The 20,121-nt window shown below is 36.7% G+C and overlaps 2 protein-coding genes and 1 pseudogene across 2 annotated transcripts; 2 read left to right on the top strand and 1 right to left on the bottom strand.

Moving 5' to 3' along the window:
* The first annotated feature begins 7,845 nt into the window (after positions 1-7,845).
* On the top strand, positions 7,846-9,516 carry LOC120135032 (inositol-tetrakisphosphate 1-kinase 1-like). The gene has a single exon (XM_039151402.1). The coding sequence runs from the start codon at positions 8,030-8,032 to the stop codon at positions 9,128-9,130; it is 1,101 nt and encodes a 366-aa protein (XP_039007333.1). The 5' UTR covers positions 7,846-8,029; the 3' UTR covers positions 9,131-9,516.
* A 1,655-nt stretch (positions 9,517-11,171) lies between these two features.
* LOC120135038 (UPF0481 protein At3g47200-like) lies at positions 11,172-13,474 on the bottom strand. The gene is made up of 2 exons (XM_039151409.1): positions 13,353-13,474; positions 11,172-13,250 (listed from the first exon to the last, which is right to left on the bottom strand). The coding sequence occupies exons 1-2, from the start codon at positions 13,407-13,409 to the stop codon at positions 11,328-11,330; spliced, it is 1,980 nt and encodes a 659-aa protein (XP_039007340.1). The 5' UTR covers positions 13,410-13,474; the 3' UTR covers positions 11,172-11,327.
* Positions 13,475-14,854: 1,380 nt separating this feature from the next.
* LOC120135041 lies at positions 14,855-15,868 on the top strand (annotated as a pseudogene).
* The last annotated feature ends 4,253 nt before the right edge of the window (positions 15,869-20,121 follow it).

Here is a 20,121-nt window from a genome sequence, read left to right as displayed (position 1 = left end):
CCTCGGGTGCGAGAATGGCTATAAATAGGATTCTCCACTCCTATTCATCACCACACCCATCTCTTTCATATATTCAAATATTTCATATCATGGCGACGAGTCTATTAAAACATGATCGAAGTTACATATTCAATTATTGGAGGTGAAATAATGAGGTAAATTAATTAATATTATTTTGTATTTTTACTATTTATTTATTTAGTTTATTTGTTTTGGTATTTAAATAATTTTTTAGTATTTATATTTCGTAGGAATATGAACGTGTATTAGAGTGTCATATAAATCGTGCGACATCGCCCGATGCAGATATTATTGACTATTTACATGTAGCGGGTTTAAAATATATTAGTAGTATAACTGGTGATGGTGTGAAGTTGCATCCTCCACTTATAAATACATTGGTGGAAAGATAGAGACCGGAGACGCACACGTTTCATTTACCGTGTTGGGAGGCAACTAGTACCCTGCTAGATGTTGTATTTCATCTTGGACTGCCTATTGATGGAGTATCTATTACTGGTGGTGTCGGCACCCCTAGAAACATATGTAAGATATTGCTCGAAATTGATCTGCTCGATGATACACGCGATGGTAGAAAAATAAAATTTAAATTTTTGGATGAAAATTTTACGAACCTACCTCAGAGTGCGGAGCATGAAGTGAGGGGGTAAATATAAATGATTTTATATATGAATACTTATTAATATTTCAATTTATTTATTTGGAAATTAAGTAGTCATGTTATTTTATTAATTTTTGAAGCGATTTGCTCGTGAACATATACTATAAGTTATTGGGGGATTTTAATGTCAGATAAATCCCAAAATAAGGTGCAGCTAATGTGGTTGAATCATTTGTGAAATTTGAGTAATTCAAGAAATATAAGTTGAGGGTCGGTAGTTTTGACATTTTTGTTCCAGTAGCTTTGTAGAGTCGTAGATCCGATGAAAAATGTCATTGGATGATGTTTATTGTTGTTACAATCGTGGGCCTAGATCTAAATGTCATTTTTATGCCTGATCCTTAAAACACATGTCCCATATGGATTTCTGTTACTTAAGAGGTAAAAAATAATTTTTATCTATTTTTTATAATATTACTAACAAATAATATAATTTTATTGTATTAATGATAGGTAGACTGATGAAACCTCTCACGCCCACTTACCAACACATCAACGAGACTTCAGACTCTTGATCGATAAGTTTGGACATCAAGTAATAAAATATTTTTTTTTTCGATTTTTATATTATAATTTTATAATAATTTAATTTATTTGAGGTTTTTAGCTAACAAAGTTATGCAATTTTAATTTTATAGTTCCTGTGGGCGCCTTACTGCGATGCTGCTATTTTTGACTTTATACCACATGAGATTTGAGTGACTAATGCACCCGTGTATATCGTGTCAGTCTCGCTGATCTTGTATGAGATAGTCGAGTGGCATTCTACCAAGCGCGTCATTAAAAAATTTAACTGTGTCTAATCGATTCCACCATATCCACATTGCTTGGATGAATTGCATCGATTGACGCGACAAAGGAAGACGAAAATTAATTGGGAGGACCATAATGTGATGTATCTGAACGAATGGGTCCAAAGATTCGAGAGGACGCCCATGACTCAACCCATCTTTGACAACAACGTGACATACGATTATATGCGGTGGTACCAAGAATATGGGATGCCACATATATTGACCGATGAGGAACGAGCACGAGAATTATATGTTCTTCCACAGAGTCGCCCATGGACGGGGAGGCAACGTAGGGGGAGTCAATGAAGAGAAAAAGAAGACAACAAGCATCATCTTCATTGACAACAACACAGGAACCTTTTCAGACATCGCTAACACACCCTGACTTTGTCTTCACCCACTCGACTCAATCAACATTTCAGTAAATGAGGCAGTTCTCGGAAGGTTTCCTCACCGACGTCTTTAACCAATTGAATTCACCATCGACACAATTGGCCATGGTTTTCAGAACCGGACCGGTTAGCGAACCGACCATGCTACTGGTTCACTGGTTCAACCGGTCGAACCGGTCCGACCGGTCAAAAGAACCGGACGACGTCATAATTATTTAAAAAATTAAATAAAAATACCAAAAATATTTAATAAAAAATAATTTTTTATATCACAAGTCATATTCAAAGCAGTCATAACATATATAAGTTAAAAACCATAAAATCAAGTGAAACAAAATGATTCAAATTAACTACAATATAATATTTAAGGTAAAACATATTAAATAATAAATATAATTATATAACTATAATTAAAAAATAAATTTGGGGTTAAAAAAATCATAACAAAATGATATTGTTTGGTTTAATTTTTTTTTTTAAAAAACAATCCCACATGGCTAAGAAACATAGAAGAGCATCCCAAAAGTCCAAAGAGTAAAAATATGAGAACAAAACAATCACACATTGCTAAGAAACATAGAAGAGCATCACAACTAACTTCTATAAATAATAGAGGTAATTTGGCATTTAAAATCATGGAGCCTTTTGGTAAGCATTGAGTGAACTATTCTTTCACTTCAATCAAGCTCGAATTTTAGGCTTCAATCGAGCTTCTAAGTTTTTTTTTAGTTCAAGCCCTTTTGAGTTCAAGTTTCAATATTATATTTCGAGTTTGAGTTGAACTTGATAATTTTTAGCTTGTGAGTTTGAGTCGAGTTGAGCTTACTTTTAAAGTTTTCAAGTTTGAGTCGAGCTCAGCAATACTCGAGTTCGACTTGGCTCGTTTAACAAACGACGTTGTTTGGTTTAATTTTTTTTTTAAAACAAAATTTATGGTTTTTTCCGGTTTTCAGCCGGTCCGACGGTTCAGTGGTTCTGGCCGGTTCACTAGTAGCGGTTCTGGCCGGTTCACTAGTAGCGGTTCAACCGGTTTAGATTGAACCGGACTAGCACATGGTTCCCGGTTGAACCGGCCGGTCCGATCCGGTTTTCAAAACAATGTAATTGGCGGCTAACTTTGGATATAGTATTATTGAGCAGACGCTGTCATAGAGCATATTCTACACCGGTCCCGATTCCAATGATAATGGTGGATCGATTCCATATACAATTGCTGGTAATGATGATGATGATATTGTTGAAGAGGAAGAGGAACCGCAATTACATTCGTATTGTAATCGTTGTCCACCACGATGCGGAATTGGTGGATATAAGCATTATTAGCTATTATTTATTTCGTTCTTCAAAACTGAAATATTTGTACAAAACTATTTTATTTTGAGTTAATCAAAATATTTTCAGTGAAAATCACACCATGCATTTCGCGGTATCTATAATACGTTAGCAACCACTCATCTTGCAAAACGAGAGTGTAACACCCCCAACCCGTATCCGACCCGGATACGAGTCCGAAGTATCACATTGACTTTTCAAACATTTATTCGTATAAAATAGTGAGTAATTTAAAAACTTTGATAACATTTAAATTATTTCAAAACGTTTACAACAGATATCAGAGTTCATACCATTTATATCTTTAGACTACATGCCAACTACACTCTGTAAACAGTACATACATTTTCTGATCTGACATTTGGTAAGGAGAACTGACCTGTCTTGCTCCGCATTACTCTTTATTCTTCTCGAAACCTACGTGTGAAACAATCACACGCTAATTCGTTGACTTAGTGAGGCAATAATTAAACATATAACAATAAATTCATGAACGTGCATTCATACCATTGAATCATGACATTTCAATATGCATGTATCTATTGCATGATAACAATATATATAATCATGTCATACATACACGCAACATATCTTCTTGTATTACTTTCACTTTTCGTTTGTCTTCCAATTGCATTGCCCATGTATATTATTATCTTTATCAACATCATTATAATTCAAGCAACACATGACATATCACCATAAGTATACACATCACATATATCTTATACATTACATTCCATGTTATCTCTTTATTAGCCCATGTGCACTTGTGAGAACTGTAGATATGTGAGTCTATTGAGGTTGTGCACCACTATGCTGTCACCACAGCTCATATAAATGTCCCGAAGGACCTATCCAGAGGTCACAAAGACCCCGGTAACTGTCCAGAGGTCATAAAGATCCTCGGTAACTGTCCAGAGGTCATAAAGATCCTCGGTAACTGTCCAGAGGTCATAAAGATCCTCGGTAACTGTCCAGAGGTCATAAAGATCCTCGGTAACTGTCCAGAGGTCATAAAGATCCTCGGTAAACTGTCCATAGGTCCCGAAGAACCTAGGTAAACTGTCCATATGTCTTGAAAGATATAGGTAAACCCTCGACTCTTGGCATGCCAACTATACCCCTAGCTCTCATGACACATAACATGGGCGTTATCATTTATTTCATTTCAAATATTCACATAAACTTGTAATTCACTTTCACATATCACGTATCACATAGCTTCTTTTCATATTATCACATAGTTACGTAGTTCACTTATACGTAGATCATTTCCATATAATTCACATGTCACATATATCATGTTTTCATATAATTTCTATCATTTCTCACCCAATCACCTTTATTCATATAACCATACTTATCATATCTTGTTCATATAAGATCATATACTTCATATAATATATAAAAACACCTAGAACACTTTCATGTAGCTTATAGTCATAGGTCTTATCTCATAACATATACTTGTTTTCACATATATATATATTTCATATCATTTCTTATACCATCACATAATTCATTTAACATACATAACATATTATGTAACATTATAATAGAAATACCTATAAGTCATATCACTTAGAGCACATATATACTTATAGTCACATTGCTTATATCTTAATCTTATGCCTTCTCTTAGACATATATATTCACATGTTCAGGTAATCCACCATTCCATCACATAATTATGTATTCATATAACTCATTTCATTTCATTTCATATTTATCTATATATATATATCCTCAAGATTTATCCTAATATAAATCATATAGCACTCTTATAATTCATATTCATATTCATCTAGGGCAGACTTATAAACATATCTCACTTCTATTATTTCTTTAGGTATATAATCTAATCTGTTTACTTAATTCAATTTCACATAACTCCTATAATCTTCTCATATAACTTCATAAATTTCTATCATACAACCCATGTGTTATAGTTTTATTTAAACATATGAATCTTTCCCATCTAGCTTATTTCACTTATCATATAATAATAATTATATTTTACTATGATCACATAGTTTATATCTCATATAATTCATAACCTTTCTTATGTAATTACTTATACTTTATCATCTAACACATAAAAGAACAGATCAATCCATATAATCAAGCATACATACATGCATATTCAACTCATGCCTTTAATCATGCATTCATGTGTAACACTTCAGGAAATAGACTCATCGCAAGTCTTATTCCCATCGCACATCATATACTATTGAATATGCACTCACCTGGTCTCACTAGTCAATTCCAATCTCTTATCTTTCCCTTGATCGATTTTACTTGCCAAACGTTCCGGAATTGCTTTATGCGTAGAATTTACATAAATGTACATTTCGAGGCAATCATTAGATACCTACACCTTGTAATTGGATACTAGCAGCTTAAACGAACTTATTAAACCAATATTCACATTTTCCTTTAGGGGGAATCGGTTCCCTACTATGGGGGTATCGATTCCCTCAAGACATTCTGGAATTCTGTCGTTTGAAGGGGTATCGGTTCCCCTTGAATGGGTACCGATTCCCCTTGCCCAGAAATCATATTTTCAACCCGAAAATTACTTCATTTCCACTCAAACACTTCATATATCATCCCCTTTTCATTCTTAACTCTAGTACACATACTTAAACCAATCTATATTCATTTATTTCATCTTAAACCTCAAAATCCTATCTTCCATATGAGATTCAAGAATCATACCAAATTTTCAATGTGTTCTAATTCCAATTCTAACACTTCATACTTCTTAATTAGATTGATGACAAGTCAAATTCATTCTTAGAATTTCAAAAACCTTACCATATCAAAATTTCATCTTAAAACTCATATTGCAAATTCCTTCATAATTCCTTTATCTTATTGTTTAAATCCCATATAAGCTTTCCTTAAGCTTATTTAATACCCAAAGAATCAAAACTAAGCTTAAAACTCAAGAATTAACCAACTAAAATTAATTTACCTTTTCCTTGCTCTCCCACGTATGAAGAAGAAGAAAAGAGAAGAGCACTCTGGATGGTTCTCACATATCCCACGTTTATATTACCCTTAAAAAAGAATATAAAAATCTTTCTGGTCAAATGACCATTTAACCCTTAATTTCCTTTAATAATTACTAATTAACCTTCATCATATATATCCAATAATCATTGAACTATTTCATTCTTATACTTTAGTCACCAAATTCTGAAACTTTACAATTTGGTCACTAACCCGGTATTGCGGATGTTACAGAGAGATACCAAGATCTTGCACTCTGCAACCCGCGTTATTTGGAAATCACATCTTGCAACCTACGAGGTTCTTGAATGCCAATAAAACAACCGCAATTCATTATTATCGGGCAACAACTCAGCTAAAATTTCGATGAGAGAAAGCCTTAATACTTTAGTATATTACGATGGCGAAATGATCGGTGATGCATATCTCGGTGTCGTGTTTCAGTCCGCACACACTATGACAATAACGCTACCAACGAAGTTAACGTGTAACAAGTTGATGAAGTAAATGAAGAAAAATGTTCCACATTCTCGTGATACAAAATTGTTACCCTTTAAGTATCGACTACCGATGTTGTTAGAACCATTAACTTACACACTATACACCTTTGAGGACAATGATAATGTGCATATGATGGTCAACGCTAACTTGCAATATTGATTTGGAGGGTCAATAGAGTTGTATGCATTATTTTTTGACGAGGATGCTGGTGATGTGCAATATTCACAAAACCATAATTTCTAACCATTTTCAACGTCATTTCCCCCACTTAAAATGTCTTATATATGATGATATCATAGTTACCTTAAAGATAAATTACAACACTATGCGTTTATAATTAATTTTTTTTTTTAAAAAATCCAGTTTTCCACCCGAAAATAGTATATGAACAAGGCTATTAACACTAAAGGGAGGGTAAAAAATTTATTATTCTCGCACTTTGCCTCGAGATTTCCCATAAATCTCGCGATATTTTGAATCATAAAGGTTGCCTAACGCTTCGCAATGCACGAAGTCATTTTATCTAATTGTTTTATTAGCTTACCTGAAAAGTGTCTCACGTCGGATGTATCTCACGTGTTGGAGGGTGCGAGGATTTAATACGCTGTTTGTAGGCTACAAGATCGTCTGATGTGGATGATTTGAGGTTATTTTTTCAAATAATATTTGGATGATTTTATTTTTTAAATAATTGATTATTTGGGGTTTTAATATAAAATTAACATATTTTTTACAAAGATTCCCAAAAAGAAAAAATAAAAAAGCCTCCTCCACGTCAGTTCAAATCAAACGTTGACCACATCATCACTCAGCTGTCACTTTTATCCTCAACAAACAACCGTCCATCTTCCGTCCACGCATTCTCTTTGATTGTGCGGCGGTAATTGGCTATCTTCACAAGAATACGCCACGTGTTCAAATAGTAGAGTCACCCCGGGTGACTGTATCATGTTTTCTAACCCTAGTCGTCGTGGTTATAAATACATCTTCCTCGAGCTAATCGAATTTGGTTATTTTTATCCCCTTGAAATATTCTACGTATTTTCGGTTTCTCGAAGGCTTTTAGCGAACATTTTCCAGAAATTGAATCAAATATATTTAAAAAAAAGAAAAACCACTCTAAAAAAATCAAAAAGATTGAGTTTTTGGTAAATCCGTTTTCCGTTTGGTTCTTGGGAAAATTTAAAATGAAAAGAGACGAGCGTTTCGTTTTATGAAATCGAGTTTTAAAGCGGCGAAGAAAACAAGTGGGAAGAAGGGATTTTTTTTATATAAAAGAGGAATCGAATTGGTGGGAAAATATCAGAGAAATGGCGGGAGAGAAGAGGAGTTTCGAGATTGGTTACGCGTTATTGCTGAAGAAAGAGAACAGTTTCATCCGTGAATCTCTGGTGAATCTAGCGAAATCGCGAGGCGTGGATCTGGTTAAGATCGACAGGGAGCGTCCTTTGGTCGATCAAGGTCCGTTCGATTGCGTGCTCCACAAGTTGTACGGCGAGGATTGGAAGAGCCAACTCAAGGATTTCCGTTCTCAAAACCCTAATGCCGTAATCGTCGATTCTCCCGACGCAATTGAAAGGCTGCACAACAGGATTTCGATGCTGCAGGTGGTGTCGGAACTGAAGATCGAGAATCAGAGCGAAACATTTGGGATCCCTAAACAGATTGTGATTTACGATCAAGAAACCCTATTCGATAACCAAGCTTGGGAGTTGCTTAAGTTTCCGGTGATTGCGAAGCCGTTGGTGGCTGACGGGAGCGCCAAATCGCACAAAATGACTCTGGTTTTCAACCGCGATGGATTGAACAAGCTTAAGCCCCCAATTGTATTGCAGGAGTTTGTTAACCATGGAGGGGTGATTTTCAAGGTTTACGTCGTCGGGGACTATGTGCAATGCGTTAAAAGGAAGTCATTACCCGATGTTTCGGAAGAAAAATTGAAGACCCTAGAGGGCTCTCTACGGTTTTCTCAAGTTTCCAATTTGCCTACACACGAGAAAAACGATGATCGGTATTATAAGATGATGCATTTGGAGGATACTGAATTGCCGCCGCAGAGTTTCATGGCAGATATTGCTAAGGGTTTGAGAAAGGCTATGAAATTGAATTTGTTTAATTTCGATGTGATAAGGGATACTCGGTTCGGGAATCGTTATCTTATCATCGACATTAACTATTTCCCGGGTTATGCGAAAATGCCCGGTTATGAAATCGTTTTGACTGATTTCTTTTGCGATATTTTGAATGTGAAAGAAAAGGAGAAGGGTTTGGTTGAGGAGTGTAGCCAGAAGAAAATGGCAGGGAATGATGGAAGGCTGTTGCTTAATAATTGTGAGGAAGAAGTAAGGAAAACTGTGACCAATTCGTGCTGTAGCGAAGGGGAAGAGATGGACAACTGTATTCAAGTTTGACCTTCAAATTGTAGGGAGATTGATGAAAAAAAGGTGTACCTTGATTTGTTTTTGGAGTCGGTTTTCAGAGGGTTGTTGCAAGATTGGGACCCTGATGCCAGCGCATGGAGGCAAAGCAAGTTGCACATTTTCGATTGTTAGACATCGGTTCATACAGGGGTCAAATAAGTAGGTTGGGTACTTTGAGACTAGTTTTAGCCTCCTGACAACAATTACATGGTGCTCGATGTTAATCATGTATGTTCGTTCCGCTGTTGCTTTTGGAGATAGGTACTTCTCAAAATACTTTGACGTTTTAGGGAACTTTTAAGTTGTACTTTGAGGATTTTAAGTGTTTATTTTGCTTAGTAATTGCTATAGTGTTCACCTTGACATGTTCAATCAGTGATTTTTTCTCTCCATATTCTCAATTGTAGTTTCATTTTAATTTCCTTGTTTTTGCTAATGATAAACCGATGTGCTTCTTTAAGAATTTTGTTTTTCGAAGTAAATAAACTGGTAGTTCCTCATCTAATCCAGCCAAAAATGTTTATAAGAATGATGCTATGGTTTCCCCTTTTGAGTTTAGGTACCTAGGTTGTTGACTCGATGTATAAGATCGGTAAATATTGGAGAAAACAAATGCATTTTGGTGAACTCTAAAGTTTAGCTTCAGGAAATAGTTCATATTCTCCTCTAGAATTGCATGTAATTGGTAGTTCATATTCTACCTCCAGTTTGCATGATAAGTTGCAAAAGAAAACTATGGGCACTTTAGATGGAGGAAAAAATGTCGGTTTCTTTTCTTTTTAATTTTCCTGTTATGGAGAACTTTTTTAAATTGAATGCCGAGTTACGTGTTGATATCCACATGTTGTATCACCTGCAGATTACCGACGATGATTGATTGAAAACTTGGAATCTATTGAAACATAGTTTGATATCCAATGCCTTTTTCAATACTTCACCATTACTTGTCATGGTCAAGCAGCAAGTGTTGGCTAGGAATATACGAACGTTTTGTCTCGACATTCTTTGTAAACAAGTATGCTGGAAGCTTGACCTTATATAGAACTTCTCTGTTGTTGTTGTTTTTTTGTGTGCATATCTACATTTCCTCGTCTCTCCCAAGTCATAATCCTATTTGTGGCCGAAGTGGCTGTTGAACGAGACAAATTCAGCCCATTCTGGTTGTTTTTGCATATTTGTTAAATATTTTACATCTTCATGCTTGCACATGTATATTGATATAATTTTCCCTTTTATAGACAAGGCAACCATAATAGTGTCCGTTGCGTGCATTACTTAAGCATGTGTTTGTTCTGAACTACCAGTCAGTCGGTCTCACGTAGATGCAAGAGAACTTGGTTCCGTTGTCGATATAGCTATACCTTTCATAGACCAGGTATCGAAAAGGGTCGTGTTTCATTGAATCTACCATATTGATTGTTGTCGTCGTGTCATTGTACCTCCGCATACCTGGGAGTGTGTTTTGGTTGGTTTTTAGGACATATATTCAAATGGTTGGTGCTACTGCTCACTCCTTTACACACTCCATGACCCAACTGTTGTCATGGGTGCAATCATTTCAACTTCTTATTAGTATCTAAACACGTTTTTATATATGTTGCTCTCTATTAAAAAATGATGGGATGGATCCTTGTATAACCTTTAACACTCGGTTTGTTCCTTAGATTCCCTTCTCTAACATGAGGATGATCGAACGTCATGCCGCATAGTTTAGTGTTGCTTTTAAATTAGATTAGTATTATGCAAGTGATTAAACAACAGGGATCCGTGGCGCAATTGTAGCGCGTCTGACTCCAGTTCAGAAGGTTGCGTGTTCGTCACTTCGGGTTCAAAACCCTTGAACTGATCCTCCCTTTTTCCTTTTAAACCAAAGAATGACAGCAATATTATAAAAGAAAAGAAAGCAGAATTATAGCAACTTCTGTACATATATATACACCAATATCTCTGATTGATTCCATTAGTTATGTTTTCAGCAATTTGGAATTTGAACCAACAACAAACTAAGCTTCATCCTAAAGAAAATGGCGTCTTTCCACAAGGATGTTAATACTATTGAATTCCATTTCCTAAACTCAAAGTACTCTCCACAACCATTTAGCACAAGAAAAAGAACATCAAATAAGATCATGCATAGATTTTCAGACCAAAAGATACTGTCCATTGAAGATTTCTATATACCACTTGTTCACGCGACTCTCAAAGCCGAAACCAGCATCCGAACCACTTCATGTTCCAATATTCTTCTCCATGGCTCATTATAATACTTGTCATCTTTATCCTTGCTCACACAATCCACAATGATTTCATATTTCTCCCCACTTACTGTCTCTGAAAGCCATGGCACTCTACTGGTGTCCCTCCTCTTCGATGGATTTTCAACCTCTATTTGTTTGTCTTTTGCCCCCACATGTTTCTCATTGACTCTCGAAGAACCTTCGACCGTGACCGAATTTTCATCGTCTATAACTTGTTTGTCGACTGTGAGTGTTGGAGTAGGGGTTTCAGAAACCACGAACATCATAATGACAATGACAACAATGATGAAAAGGAAGGCCGTGAACTTGCTAAGGCTCAAGTCCATGGATTTCACACGCCCTCTCACTCTGTTATATATAAAGCGAGCGACACAGAAAACAGAATAACAGATAAAAGAGCTATAGTCTTGAGGACATGTGATATTAGTATTACCCTCAAACTCTGGATATATGCCATTAAATTTAACTTGTTGTACCACCAAATGGATCATCAGATTAACACCCGATCTTAAATGGTTGAAATCAAACAACAGGTTTGTGATGCAGAAGAACAGAGTTGTCCAATATCTCGACACGAAACTCGACCACCACCGAGCCTTTTCATATCTTGTATAGTAGCACTCTAGTTCCTTCAATCTCTTGGAAAGATAGGAATGTTGGACGTCGAAGTAGGGAATATGTAGCCAGAGAAAATGAAAAGATTTTACCACTTTTGGGTCATTGTGAGAAAAACTTGAGATGATTTCATTTGAGCATAGCAACTCCGCATCAGCAGGACGTTTCATGAGCCTACTCATGAAAGAGACATAAGCAGTCAAGTCTTTGGAGCCTGTCTTAGAACTATGCTCGAAGGCCACACAGTTAACAAGGATGGCGATGAAGAGGTCATCAATGGTTATAGACGGGATTCCAAGCACCCCATTCTTGAAATCGATATCGGTGAACCTAGCAACGTTTCTCGGCCTCAATTTTATAACCGATGCTTGGAGTTCTGTTACATTCATTGTTAAGTGAAATGGCGGTAGAGGATCACATTGTTGTTCATGTTCAACCCCCTTCAACTTCAGATTGGTTACATTGTCAACTTTCTTTGAGGCATCAGCTTGGTTTCTGACATCCAATTTCTTCAGAAGTGAGTAAACAAAATTCGGGAAGATCGTAGTCTTCATATGGAAACGGCTTGGATCCAATGGGCGGATGGATTGGAGAAACAAATCAAGTAAATGGTGGGGTTCCAAATGGTCGAATTCGCAGCTGATATCCGTCGATCGAGGGAAGACCAGATCGAAAAACTTCAGGGCCATGGTGCATAAAGAAACTGCTGGTGACCCTTCTTGGCCCTGGCTCCCCAGTGACTCAAACAACATCTCCAAAACAAAGAAAGGGATTTGGTTCTCTAGAATGAGCAGGTCTTGAACCAAAATGGGAAGCTGCCATGGTTCAATTGGGAAACGCCAATCTTCAGATCCTCCACCAAAATTCCCCAGAAGAACCTCCATTACGAAGCAACCGTCGACCAACATCGATTCGACGAATTCGGGACTCGACATCGACACTTCCTCGGAGTAGCATCTTCTAGCGCGCCGCTCAAGAGCCGTCATCTGTCGGACAAAGAATCGTAAATCTTTGTCTCGTCTCTTTACCCGCGATACGAAACTGTGGAGGAAGGAGTACTTGTATTGTTGAAGCGGGAGGGTTTTGGTGCAGTGAAAAGGGCCAATAGAAGCCAATTGAGGCTCCTGGAATTGTAATCCAGGGAAAGGAGTTCTGAAGATGCAGGGATTACAACACTTATTTCCGTCGTCACACACTTGTTCAATGAAATCTTCTTCCATGGATTTTTCTGGTTTAGCCTGTGAACAAGTTTGTCTTTCAGTTTCTCAAATTCTAAATGCACAAAATTGTTTTCGACCTGGCTAGTTGGGATCAAGAACATTAAACTAACAGAGAATTACCTGGATTCCATCATCATCATCATACACTTGTTTCACTGGGAATTGCAAGGAATCCATCGTTTCTGTTGACTTCTCACTGAAAGAGATGTTCTTCGTCGGTATATTCGGTTGTGCTACGAGGGGAAAACGCAACATTCAATATTTTAAGTGAATCTAGGTTTTATTTAGGGTTATCATTTATAAGCATAAAATCTATTTTTTAAAATTTTGTTATTTAAATATTATATTTTATTAATAAAGTAGTATCTATTTTAAAAATACTTAATACAAAAATAAATATCTAAATTATATCTTGAATTTTTTTAGTTCTTAAAGAATTATTCTCTAAAAATAGTTGACTAATATTTTCTCAGTTATGTTTTTAGGTGTCTATCGTTATATTTTTAAAATTTTTAATAATAAAAATATTATTTTAAAAAATTAAAAATTTAAAACTTAATTTATTTATAATAAAAAACCCAAATTTTTACTGAAATTATAAAAAACCCCTAAAAAATTAGAATTTCTCATTTCAATCCATTATCAATTGTTGTTGGCCATCATCGTCATTTTCGAACGGTTGTGTTTTAATCGAAAATGCACAATGGTTCAAATGGTGATGGCGGTGTGGGTTATGGAAGTCGGAATTGGCCGAAATCGAAGAAGAACAACGACGTGGCTTAAAACCCGACGAACTTTAAACGCTTCTCCACGAAAAACGGTGGCGGATTACGATGAAAGGTCAACAGGGTTTTGATCGGGGTTGACACCGGTGCTGATGGCGGCAGCGGTGACAGTCACGACTGACTAGACGATGACTATGGAAGGGGGAGAAGGGAGCAAGGGCTGTTATTTCTTTTTATAATATAAATATTTTTATTTTTAAAATTTTTAAATAAATTCTCAAAATTATCAGAATGTGACACATGTCACTTAACAGAGATTTTTAACGGCGGTTAACGACCGGACACCTAAAAATATAACGTTGAAAATATTAGACACCTATTTTTAACAAAAAAATCTTTAGACACTAAAACATTTTTTGATGCATAGTTTAGACACTTATATTTTTTATTAAGTCTTCTAAAAAATTGAAATCATTTAACAGATGACGCTAATTCATTTTTGCAAACATCATATTTGAACTCAAGAGCTCAAAAAAAATAACAATAATCATTGAAGTCATTTAATTTATGAATATTTATAATATTAAAATTTAATATTTAAGATACTTTTATTTATGAAATTTACTTAATATTTTACCCTTATTTGTTTCATAGATGGAATCCTTCTTTACTGTTGTTCAATCTTCGTTTATAACATAATTGATAATAAAATATTCTCCCTTCTTTTGGATTTAATGTTTTTTATGACAAAATTTAAATTTCGCTTTTATCTTCATTCAATTTGTAATCTCTAAAAGCATCTTCATCAAAATCCCATCTCTCCCTCCTCTCTCTCAATTGCCATCTGTTCGATTATCAAGTCCAAATGTGTGAGGGTATTATCTCAATCGCTTTAAGATGCTGGCCACTGCAGGGAGGGTTCGTATGCCGACGAACAATCGGATGCATAGCAGCGCCGCCTTACAAACCCACGGGATTTGGCAAAGTACAATTGGGTATGATCCTTATCGCCTAATAAAGATGATGCCAAAAATTCATCGACTCAGATGACTGCCGCTACTGAACCTGATGGCGAAAACGCGTACACTAGGTTTCAAGGGCTTTTAACCCTTGCACGAATCACTGGTTCAAATTCCAATGAGGCTCGTGGAGTTTGTAAAAAATGTAGGCGTGTTGGGAACCTTACTTTTCAGTGTAAAAATCTCGTCAGTTTGAAGGAGAGTAAGGAGAAAGACCCTGAAGAGATCCAGGTTACGGTTCTTAATGGAGTGGATAAGTTGAAGGGAGGGAAAGTGAATGGGAAGAATGAGGTGGAGAGTGAGAATGAGGACGAGGACGAGGACGAGGACGAGGACGAGGACGAGGAGAGTGAGGATTCGGATTCTGATGTGGAATCAAAGATCGAGAGGATTATTGCTAAAAGATCTGGGAAGAAGGTTGCTAGGGAAGGGATGAAGTCTTCAAAGAAGAAGAGTGACGCGGATGATAGTTCGGATTCGGATCATGGGGGAGAAAGAAGAGAGGGAGGTCAAAGAAAATGAGTATATGAAGAGAGGAATTAGTGAATCGAATGACGAGGATGAAGGTAGGAGGAAAGAGGAGAAAGAAGAGGGATGAATCTTCAGAAGAGGAGGATGAATCATCGTCGTCAAAGAAAAAGAAAGAGTAGGGAGGAGAAGAGGAGAAGGAAAAGTCATAGGCATTCTAATGATTCTGAATCATCAGATGTATCTGACGGTTCTGGTAAACGGCATCGGAGAAACAGTCATAGGCATGAATCTCCCTCCGATTCTGATGTTAGTGATTCCGACGATTCACGGGTTGGAAGGCGTGCAAAGAGGTCTGAGAAAAGGAGCAGGAAAAACCATCATGAAGACTATGAGTAGAGGCTTGTCAACAAAGGGATTCAAAAGAGTGATTTGAGAGAAGTTTTAGAAATTTTGTATACAAATCTACCCAAAAAATTAAACAACATTTAGACGCTTAAAGTTGAATTACCAAAAATTGAAATTCGAAAGTTATGTGAAAAGATCATAAAATAGTTAACTAACCAAAACAAGAACAAAGTAAATTTATCTGACAAAATAAGTTATCGGAGCTGAAGCGGTGAATGGAACGAATACATGAAAACCAATCTCAAAATCATCGTTTAGGGACATGGTTGCTGGAGGATTAGGTGGTAACCTAAAGAAGGATTTTATTTGTGATTTGGATGTGGATTTGGCAGAGGGCGATGTTTGTTTAGACATGGATGGTATTATACCGGAGATTCGTTTTTCTTAGAGGGTTCATTAATCGGTAGATGAGAAACTCTCGAAATCGCTTATTGTGAGATTGCTGGTGAAGAATATTGGCTACTCGGCTCTTCTAAATCGTGTCCAAACGTTGTGGCGCCTTGTGGGAGAGATACAATTAGTCGATCTGGATAATGAGTACTTTCTTATTCGCTTTTCTCGGAAAGAAGACTTCCTGAATGTTCTAGTCGGGGGCCATTGATGGTGTACAGAAGCTATCTTACGGTTTAGCCGTGGGCAAGAAGTTTCTCTACGGCAGAGGAAGACCCAAAGATGATTTTAGTTTGGGTGCGTCTCCCAGGTCTACCGTACCGATAATATACGAAGAGCATGTTTAGGGCCATTGCAGAGGCCCTTGGCACAGTTGTCAAAATAGATTACAATACTACAGAAGGGAAGAGAGACAGATTTTCCTCAAAGAACCGTATGGTGAACCAACTACCACCAATGGTGAACCAATTGTTGATAAGCCGAGCGTGGAGGCTACTCGACCGAAAGAACCGTATGGGACATGGAAGCAGGTTCCTCAAAGAAAAAAGGTATTGCAAGGGAAACAACCATAAGCTAATTCAAGAGATCTCATTTCCAAGGGGAATACTGCTGAAGGTTCTCGATATGGTGCATTGGCGATGGTTGAAGTAGATGGGAGTTCTGAACCGTAGATGAGTAACACGCCGAGTCAGCGAGTGAATGAGGTTCGGGTCATAACAACCCAAAAGAACGTAAAGAACAAACCAATGAAGTAGGACAATTCTCATGCACGCACGAAGCAAAGTTGCAAGGCACAAAAGGAAGTTGGTGTGAATGACCAGGTAAACCCTAGTGGTTCGGTTAGCTCTATTGATATAAACAAGGAGATTAGCAAGAATATAGTGATATAGATTGATGGGAACAGTGATGGGAAGAAAAAGGAAATAATAGTGGTTACTTTAAAGGAAAACTCTGTTGAAATTCGGAAATATGGAGCTGATGGGAACCATACAACTTTAAAAATTGATGTTGGAGGACAAAGATTAGCCCTAAAAGAAATCAATGGTTGGCCTCCTCGACCCTCCAACCTAAGTTTTTCATCCAAAACTTCTTTGAGAGGAATAGCAATAACTAAAGGGTTGTCAAAGAAGAGGATTAAAACACGAAAAAAATGATAGGTGGCCGAAAAAACAACTGCTATTAGATTGAGTTAATGCAATGAGCAGTGTGCTCAACATAATTATCGTCGGTTCAAATACAAAAGTGGATAATCCTACGGATATGCAGCAGCAAGATGCTAGCACGGTGCAGTGAAGCTGAATACAACGTTTGAAGGGAATGTTGCTGGGGATCGCCAGGTCTAATCGTACTCAATATTCTTTATTTTTCATCCTTTTTAATGGTTAAAGTGTTGTTCTGGAACACACAAGGTATCCTTGGCCTTGCTTTTAATCGCTATTTCAAGTTGCTTATAAAACTTCATAATCCAGATTTTATTGCATTAATGGTGCCATGAGTGAGTGATTTTCGGGCTGATTAATTTATTAAAAATACGGGGTTTAATTTATCTTTCATAGTAGAAGACAATGGGTTCTTCGACAGTATTTGAGTTTTGTGGAGAAGATCAATCACTTTGGACTTCCTTGTTGCTTCGAATCAGTTCCTTCATGGTTATGGGTTTGATACAGCGCTACGACGAGGTTTCTTTATTAGTTCTTCTATGCCAGCCCAGATAGTCGTTTTGTAACAAAGTGTGGGATAATCTGATTGTTTTGGAGTCATCTTGGCATGCCCTGGGTTCTAGGTGGTGATTTTAACACCATTTACAGTTCTGATGAGCGTAGCGAAGCTCCCAGCGAAGATCGAGAATCTGCCACAAGTTTCTTGATTTTCTGTTTCAATCTAGACTTCTGGACATTGGATTCCAAGGGACTCAATTTACTTGGCAGCGTGGAAATTTGAAACACGGCTCGGTAGATGTCTGTGCAATAACCGGTGGTATGAGACTTTTGTTTCTTCGGAAATTATGCGCCTACAGAAAATAGGTTCAGATCACAGACCTATTTGTCTTCAAACTGATTGTCATACTCAAAACAAGCATAGAAAGCCTTTCCATTTTGTTTCGGCCTGGAATGATCACCCTGGTTTCAATGATTTTTTGAAGAACTCTTGGAACAATAATACCTTACCTCAATGAAAAAAAATATTTTTTTCCTTTCAAGAGGAAAGTCGTAAGTGGAATAAGGAGGTATTTGGGCATATTGGTAGACAGAAAACTCTCTTACTGGATCGTTTCAGGGGGATCAAATGGCGTTGGAATATAAGGACTCACATTTTCTCAACGATTTGTATGTTAACCTGAAGACGGAGCTGGATGGCACCAAAAATCTCAAAGTCAATGGACTGCAAAAAGGGACCGTAATACCCATTTTTTCCATGCCACAACCTCAAACTGACGGAGACGTAACCATATTTGAATATTGAGGTTGGAGGAAGGAACATGGAGCGATGATTTCGAGAGGTTGCAGTGTGAAAGGTTGTTGAAAACATTTTGATATTTTTGATATAACAAATTAAGTTTAAATGAATTTTAAGATTTTACAAATGATTTTTTAAGTATATTCGATTCAATTAATTGAATGTCAAACTATTACTCCAAGTTTTTCAAAAACAATTTCAAATCCTTACTAAATGTGTAAAATTGTGATTTGTACTTAAACTATTTTTGAAACAATTTTCACAAAGTATTTTGAACCAAAATTAAGCCTAAGATAAATTTTTTAGAGTGATGCACCGATGCACCAATCCATGCATCGATACACCATGAATTAAATTGAATATTGAATGCATTTCATGCATCGATGCACACCATGCACCGATGCACTGAGGATTTTATAAGAACATCGAATGCATTTGATGCATCGAATGCACTTGATGCATCGATGCACTCTTAGTGCACCGATGCACTAAGGGTCCAACGGTCAAAATATTTGAATTTTACACTGATGCACCGATGCACCATGGGTATGCATCGATGCACTGACGCTCCCAACTGTATTAATTAATTGTTTTCACACTTAAACAGCTCTATTGACTCCACTAATCATCTCCAACGTTCAGAAGTGATTCAAGGTGTATTTAAAAAAGCTTAGAAGCCATTGATCAACAACAAGAAACATCAAGCAACTAGAATCAAGAGAGAATCAAAGAGAAAGCATCAACCCTCAAGTTTGAGCATTTCAAGCCTATTTTTCATTCAATATTCATTTTGCTTTCAAGAACACTTATTGTGCTCAATTGTATTTATTCTTGAGTGTTCTTTCTTTATTCTAGAATTGTGCAAATATATTTGCCTTGTGAGGTTTTTCTTGTAAGTTTTCGAATTTGTAATCTTCTCTTTGAGAAAAGAGTGTTCTCAAGAATTGGGGTATATTCTTGAGGGAGTTGTAAGGCTATCTATTTGGCCTCAAAAGAAAGAACAAATTAGTGAATTTATTGGAAAATCCTTAGTGTGGATAGTTAAGGTAGTGGACGTAGACTTTGGTTGATAAAGTCGAACCACTCTAAATCGCTGTGCAATTACTTTCAATTTTCTGCAAAAGCTTCCACCAAAATTTTAATTGCCAATTCACCCCCTCTTGGCCGATTTCGTCAATCGATTAACTCAACAATTGGTATCAGAGCCTAACTCATTTGAAGGTTTAATCGCCTCTTGAGTCGATTCGGGAAGAGTTATATCGATAATCAAAGTCATCAATGGCCTCCGCTTCAAACTTCGACTCCGGTCTCGATTCAATGCCCGTTAGCAATCCTCCTTTCTTCAATGGGGCTAATTATGCCTATTGGAAGAATAGAATGATGTACTTCATTCAAGCAAGTGACATGGGAGCATGGAATGTC

The sequence above is a fragment of the Hibiscus syriacus genome, unplaced genomic scaffold, assembly GCF_006381635.1.
Source record: "Hibiscus syriacus cultivar Baekdansim isolate YM2019G1 unplaced genomic scaffold, ASM638163v2 tig00110602_pilon, whole genome shotgun sequence".
Classification (NCBI taxonomy): Eukaryota; Viridiplantae; Streptophyta; class Magnoliopsida; order Malvales; family Malvaceae; genus Hibiscus; species Hibiscus syriacus.
Note: the sequence above shows the minus strand (reverse complement) of the source record. Positions and strands in the feature narration are given on the sequence as shown.

Excerpts from the sequence above, each read along its gene's own strand:
- LOC120135038 (XM_039151409.1), bottom strand. The coding sequence starts at position 13,409 with ATGGATTCCTTGCAATTCCCAGTGAAACAAGTGTATGATGATGATGAT. Across the intron at positions 13,251-13,352 it reads ATGATGATGATGGAATCCAG|GCTAAACCAGAAAAATCCAT; the intron begins GTAATTCTCTGT and ends ACTTGTTCACAG.
- LOC120135032 (XM_039151402.1), top strand. The coding sequence starts at position 8,030 with ATGGCGGGAGAGAAGAGGAGTTTCGAGATTGGTTACGCGTTATTGCTG.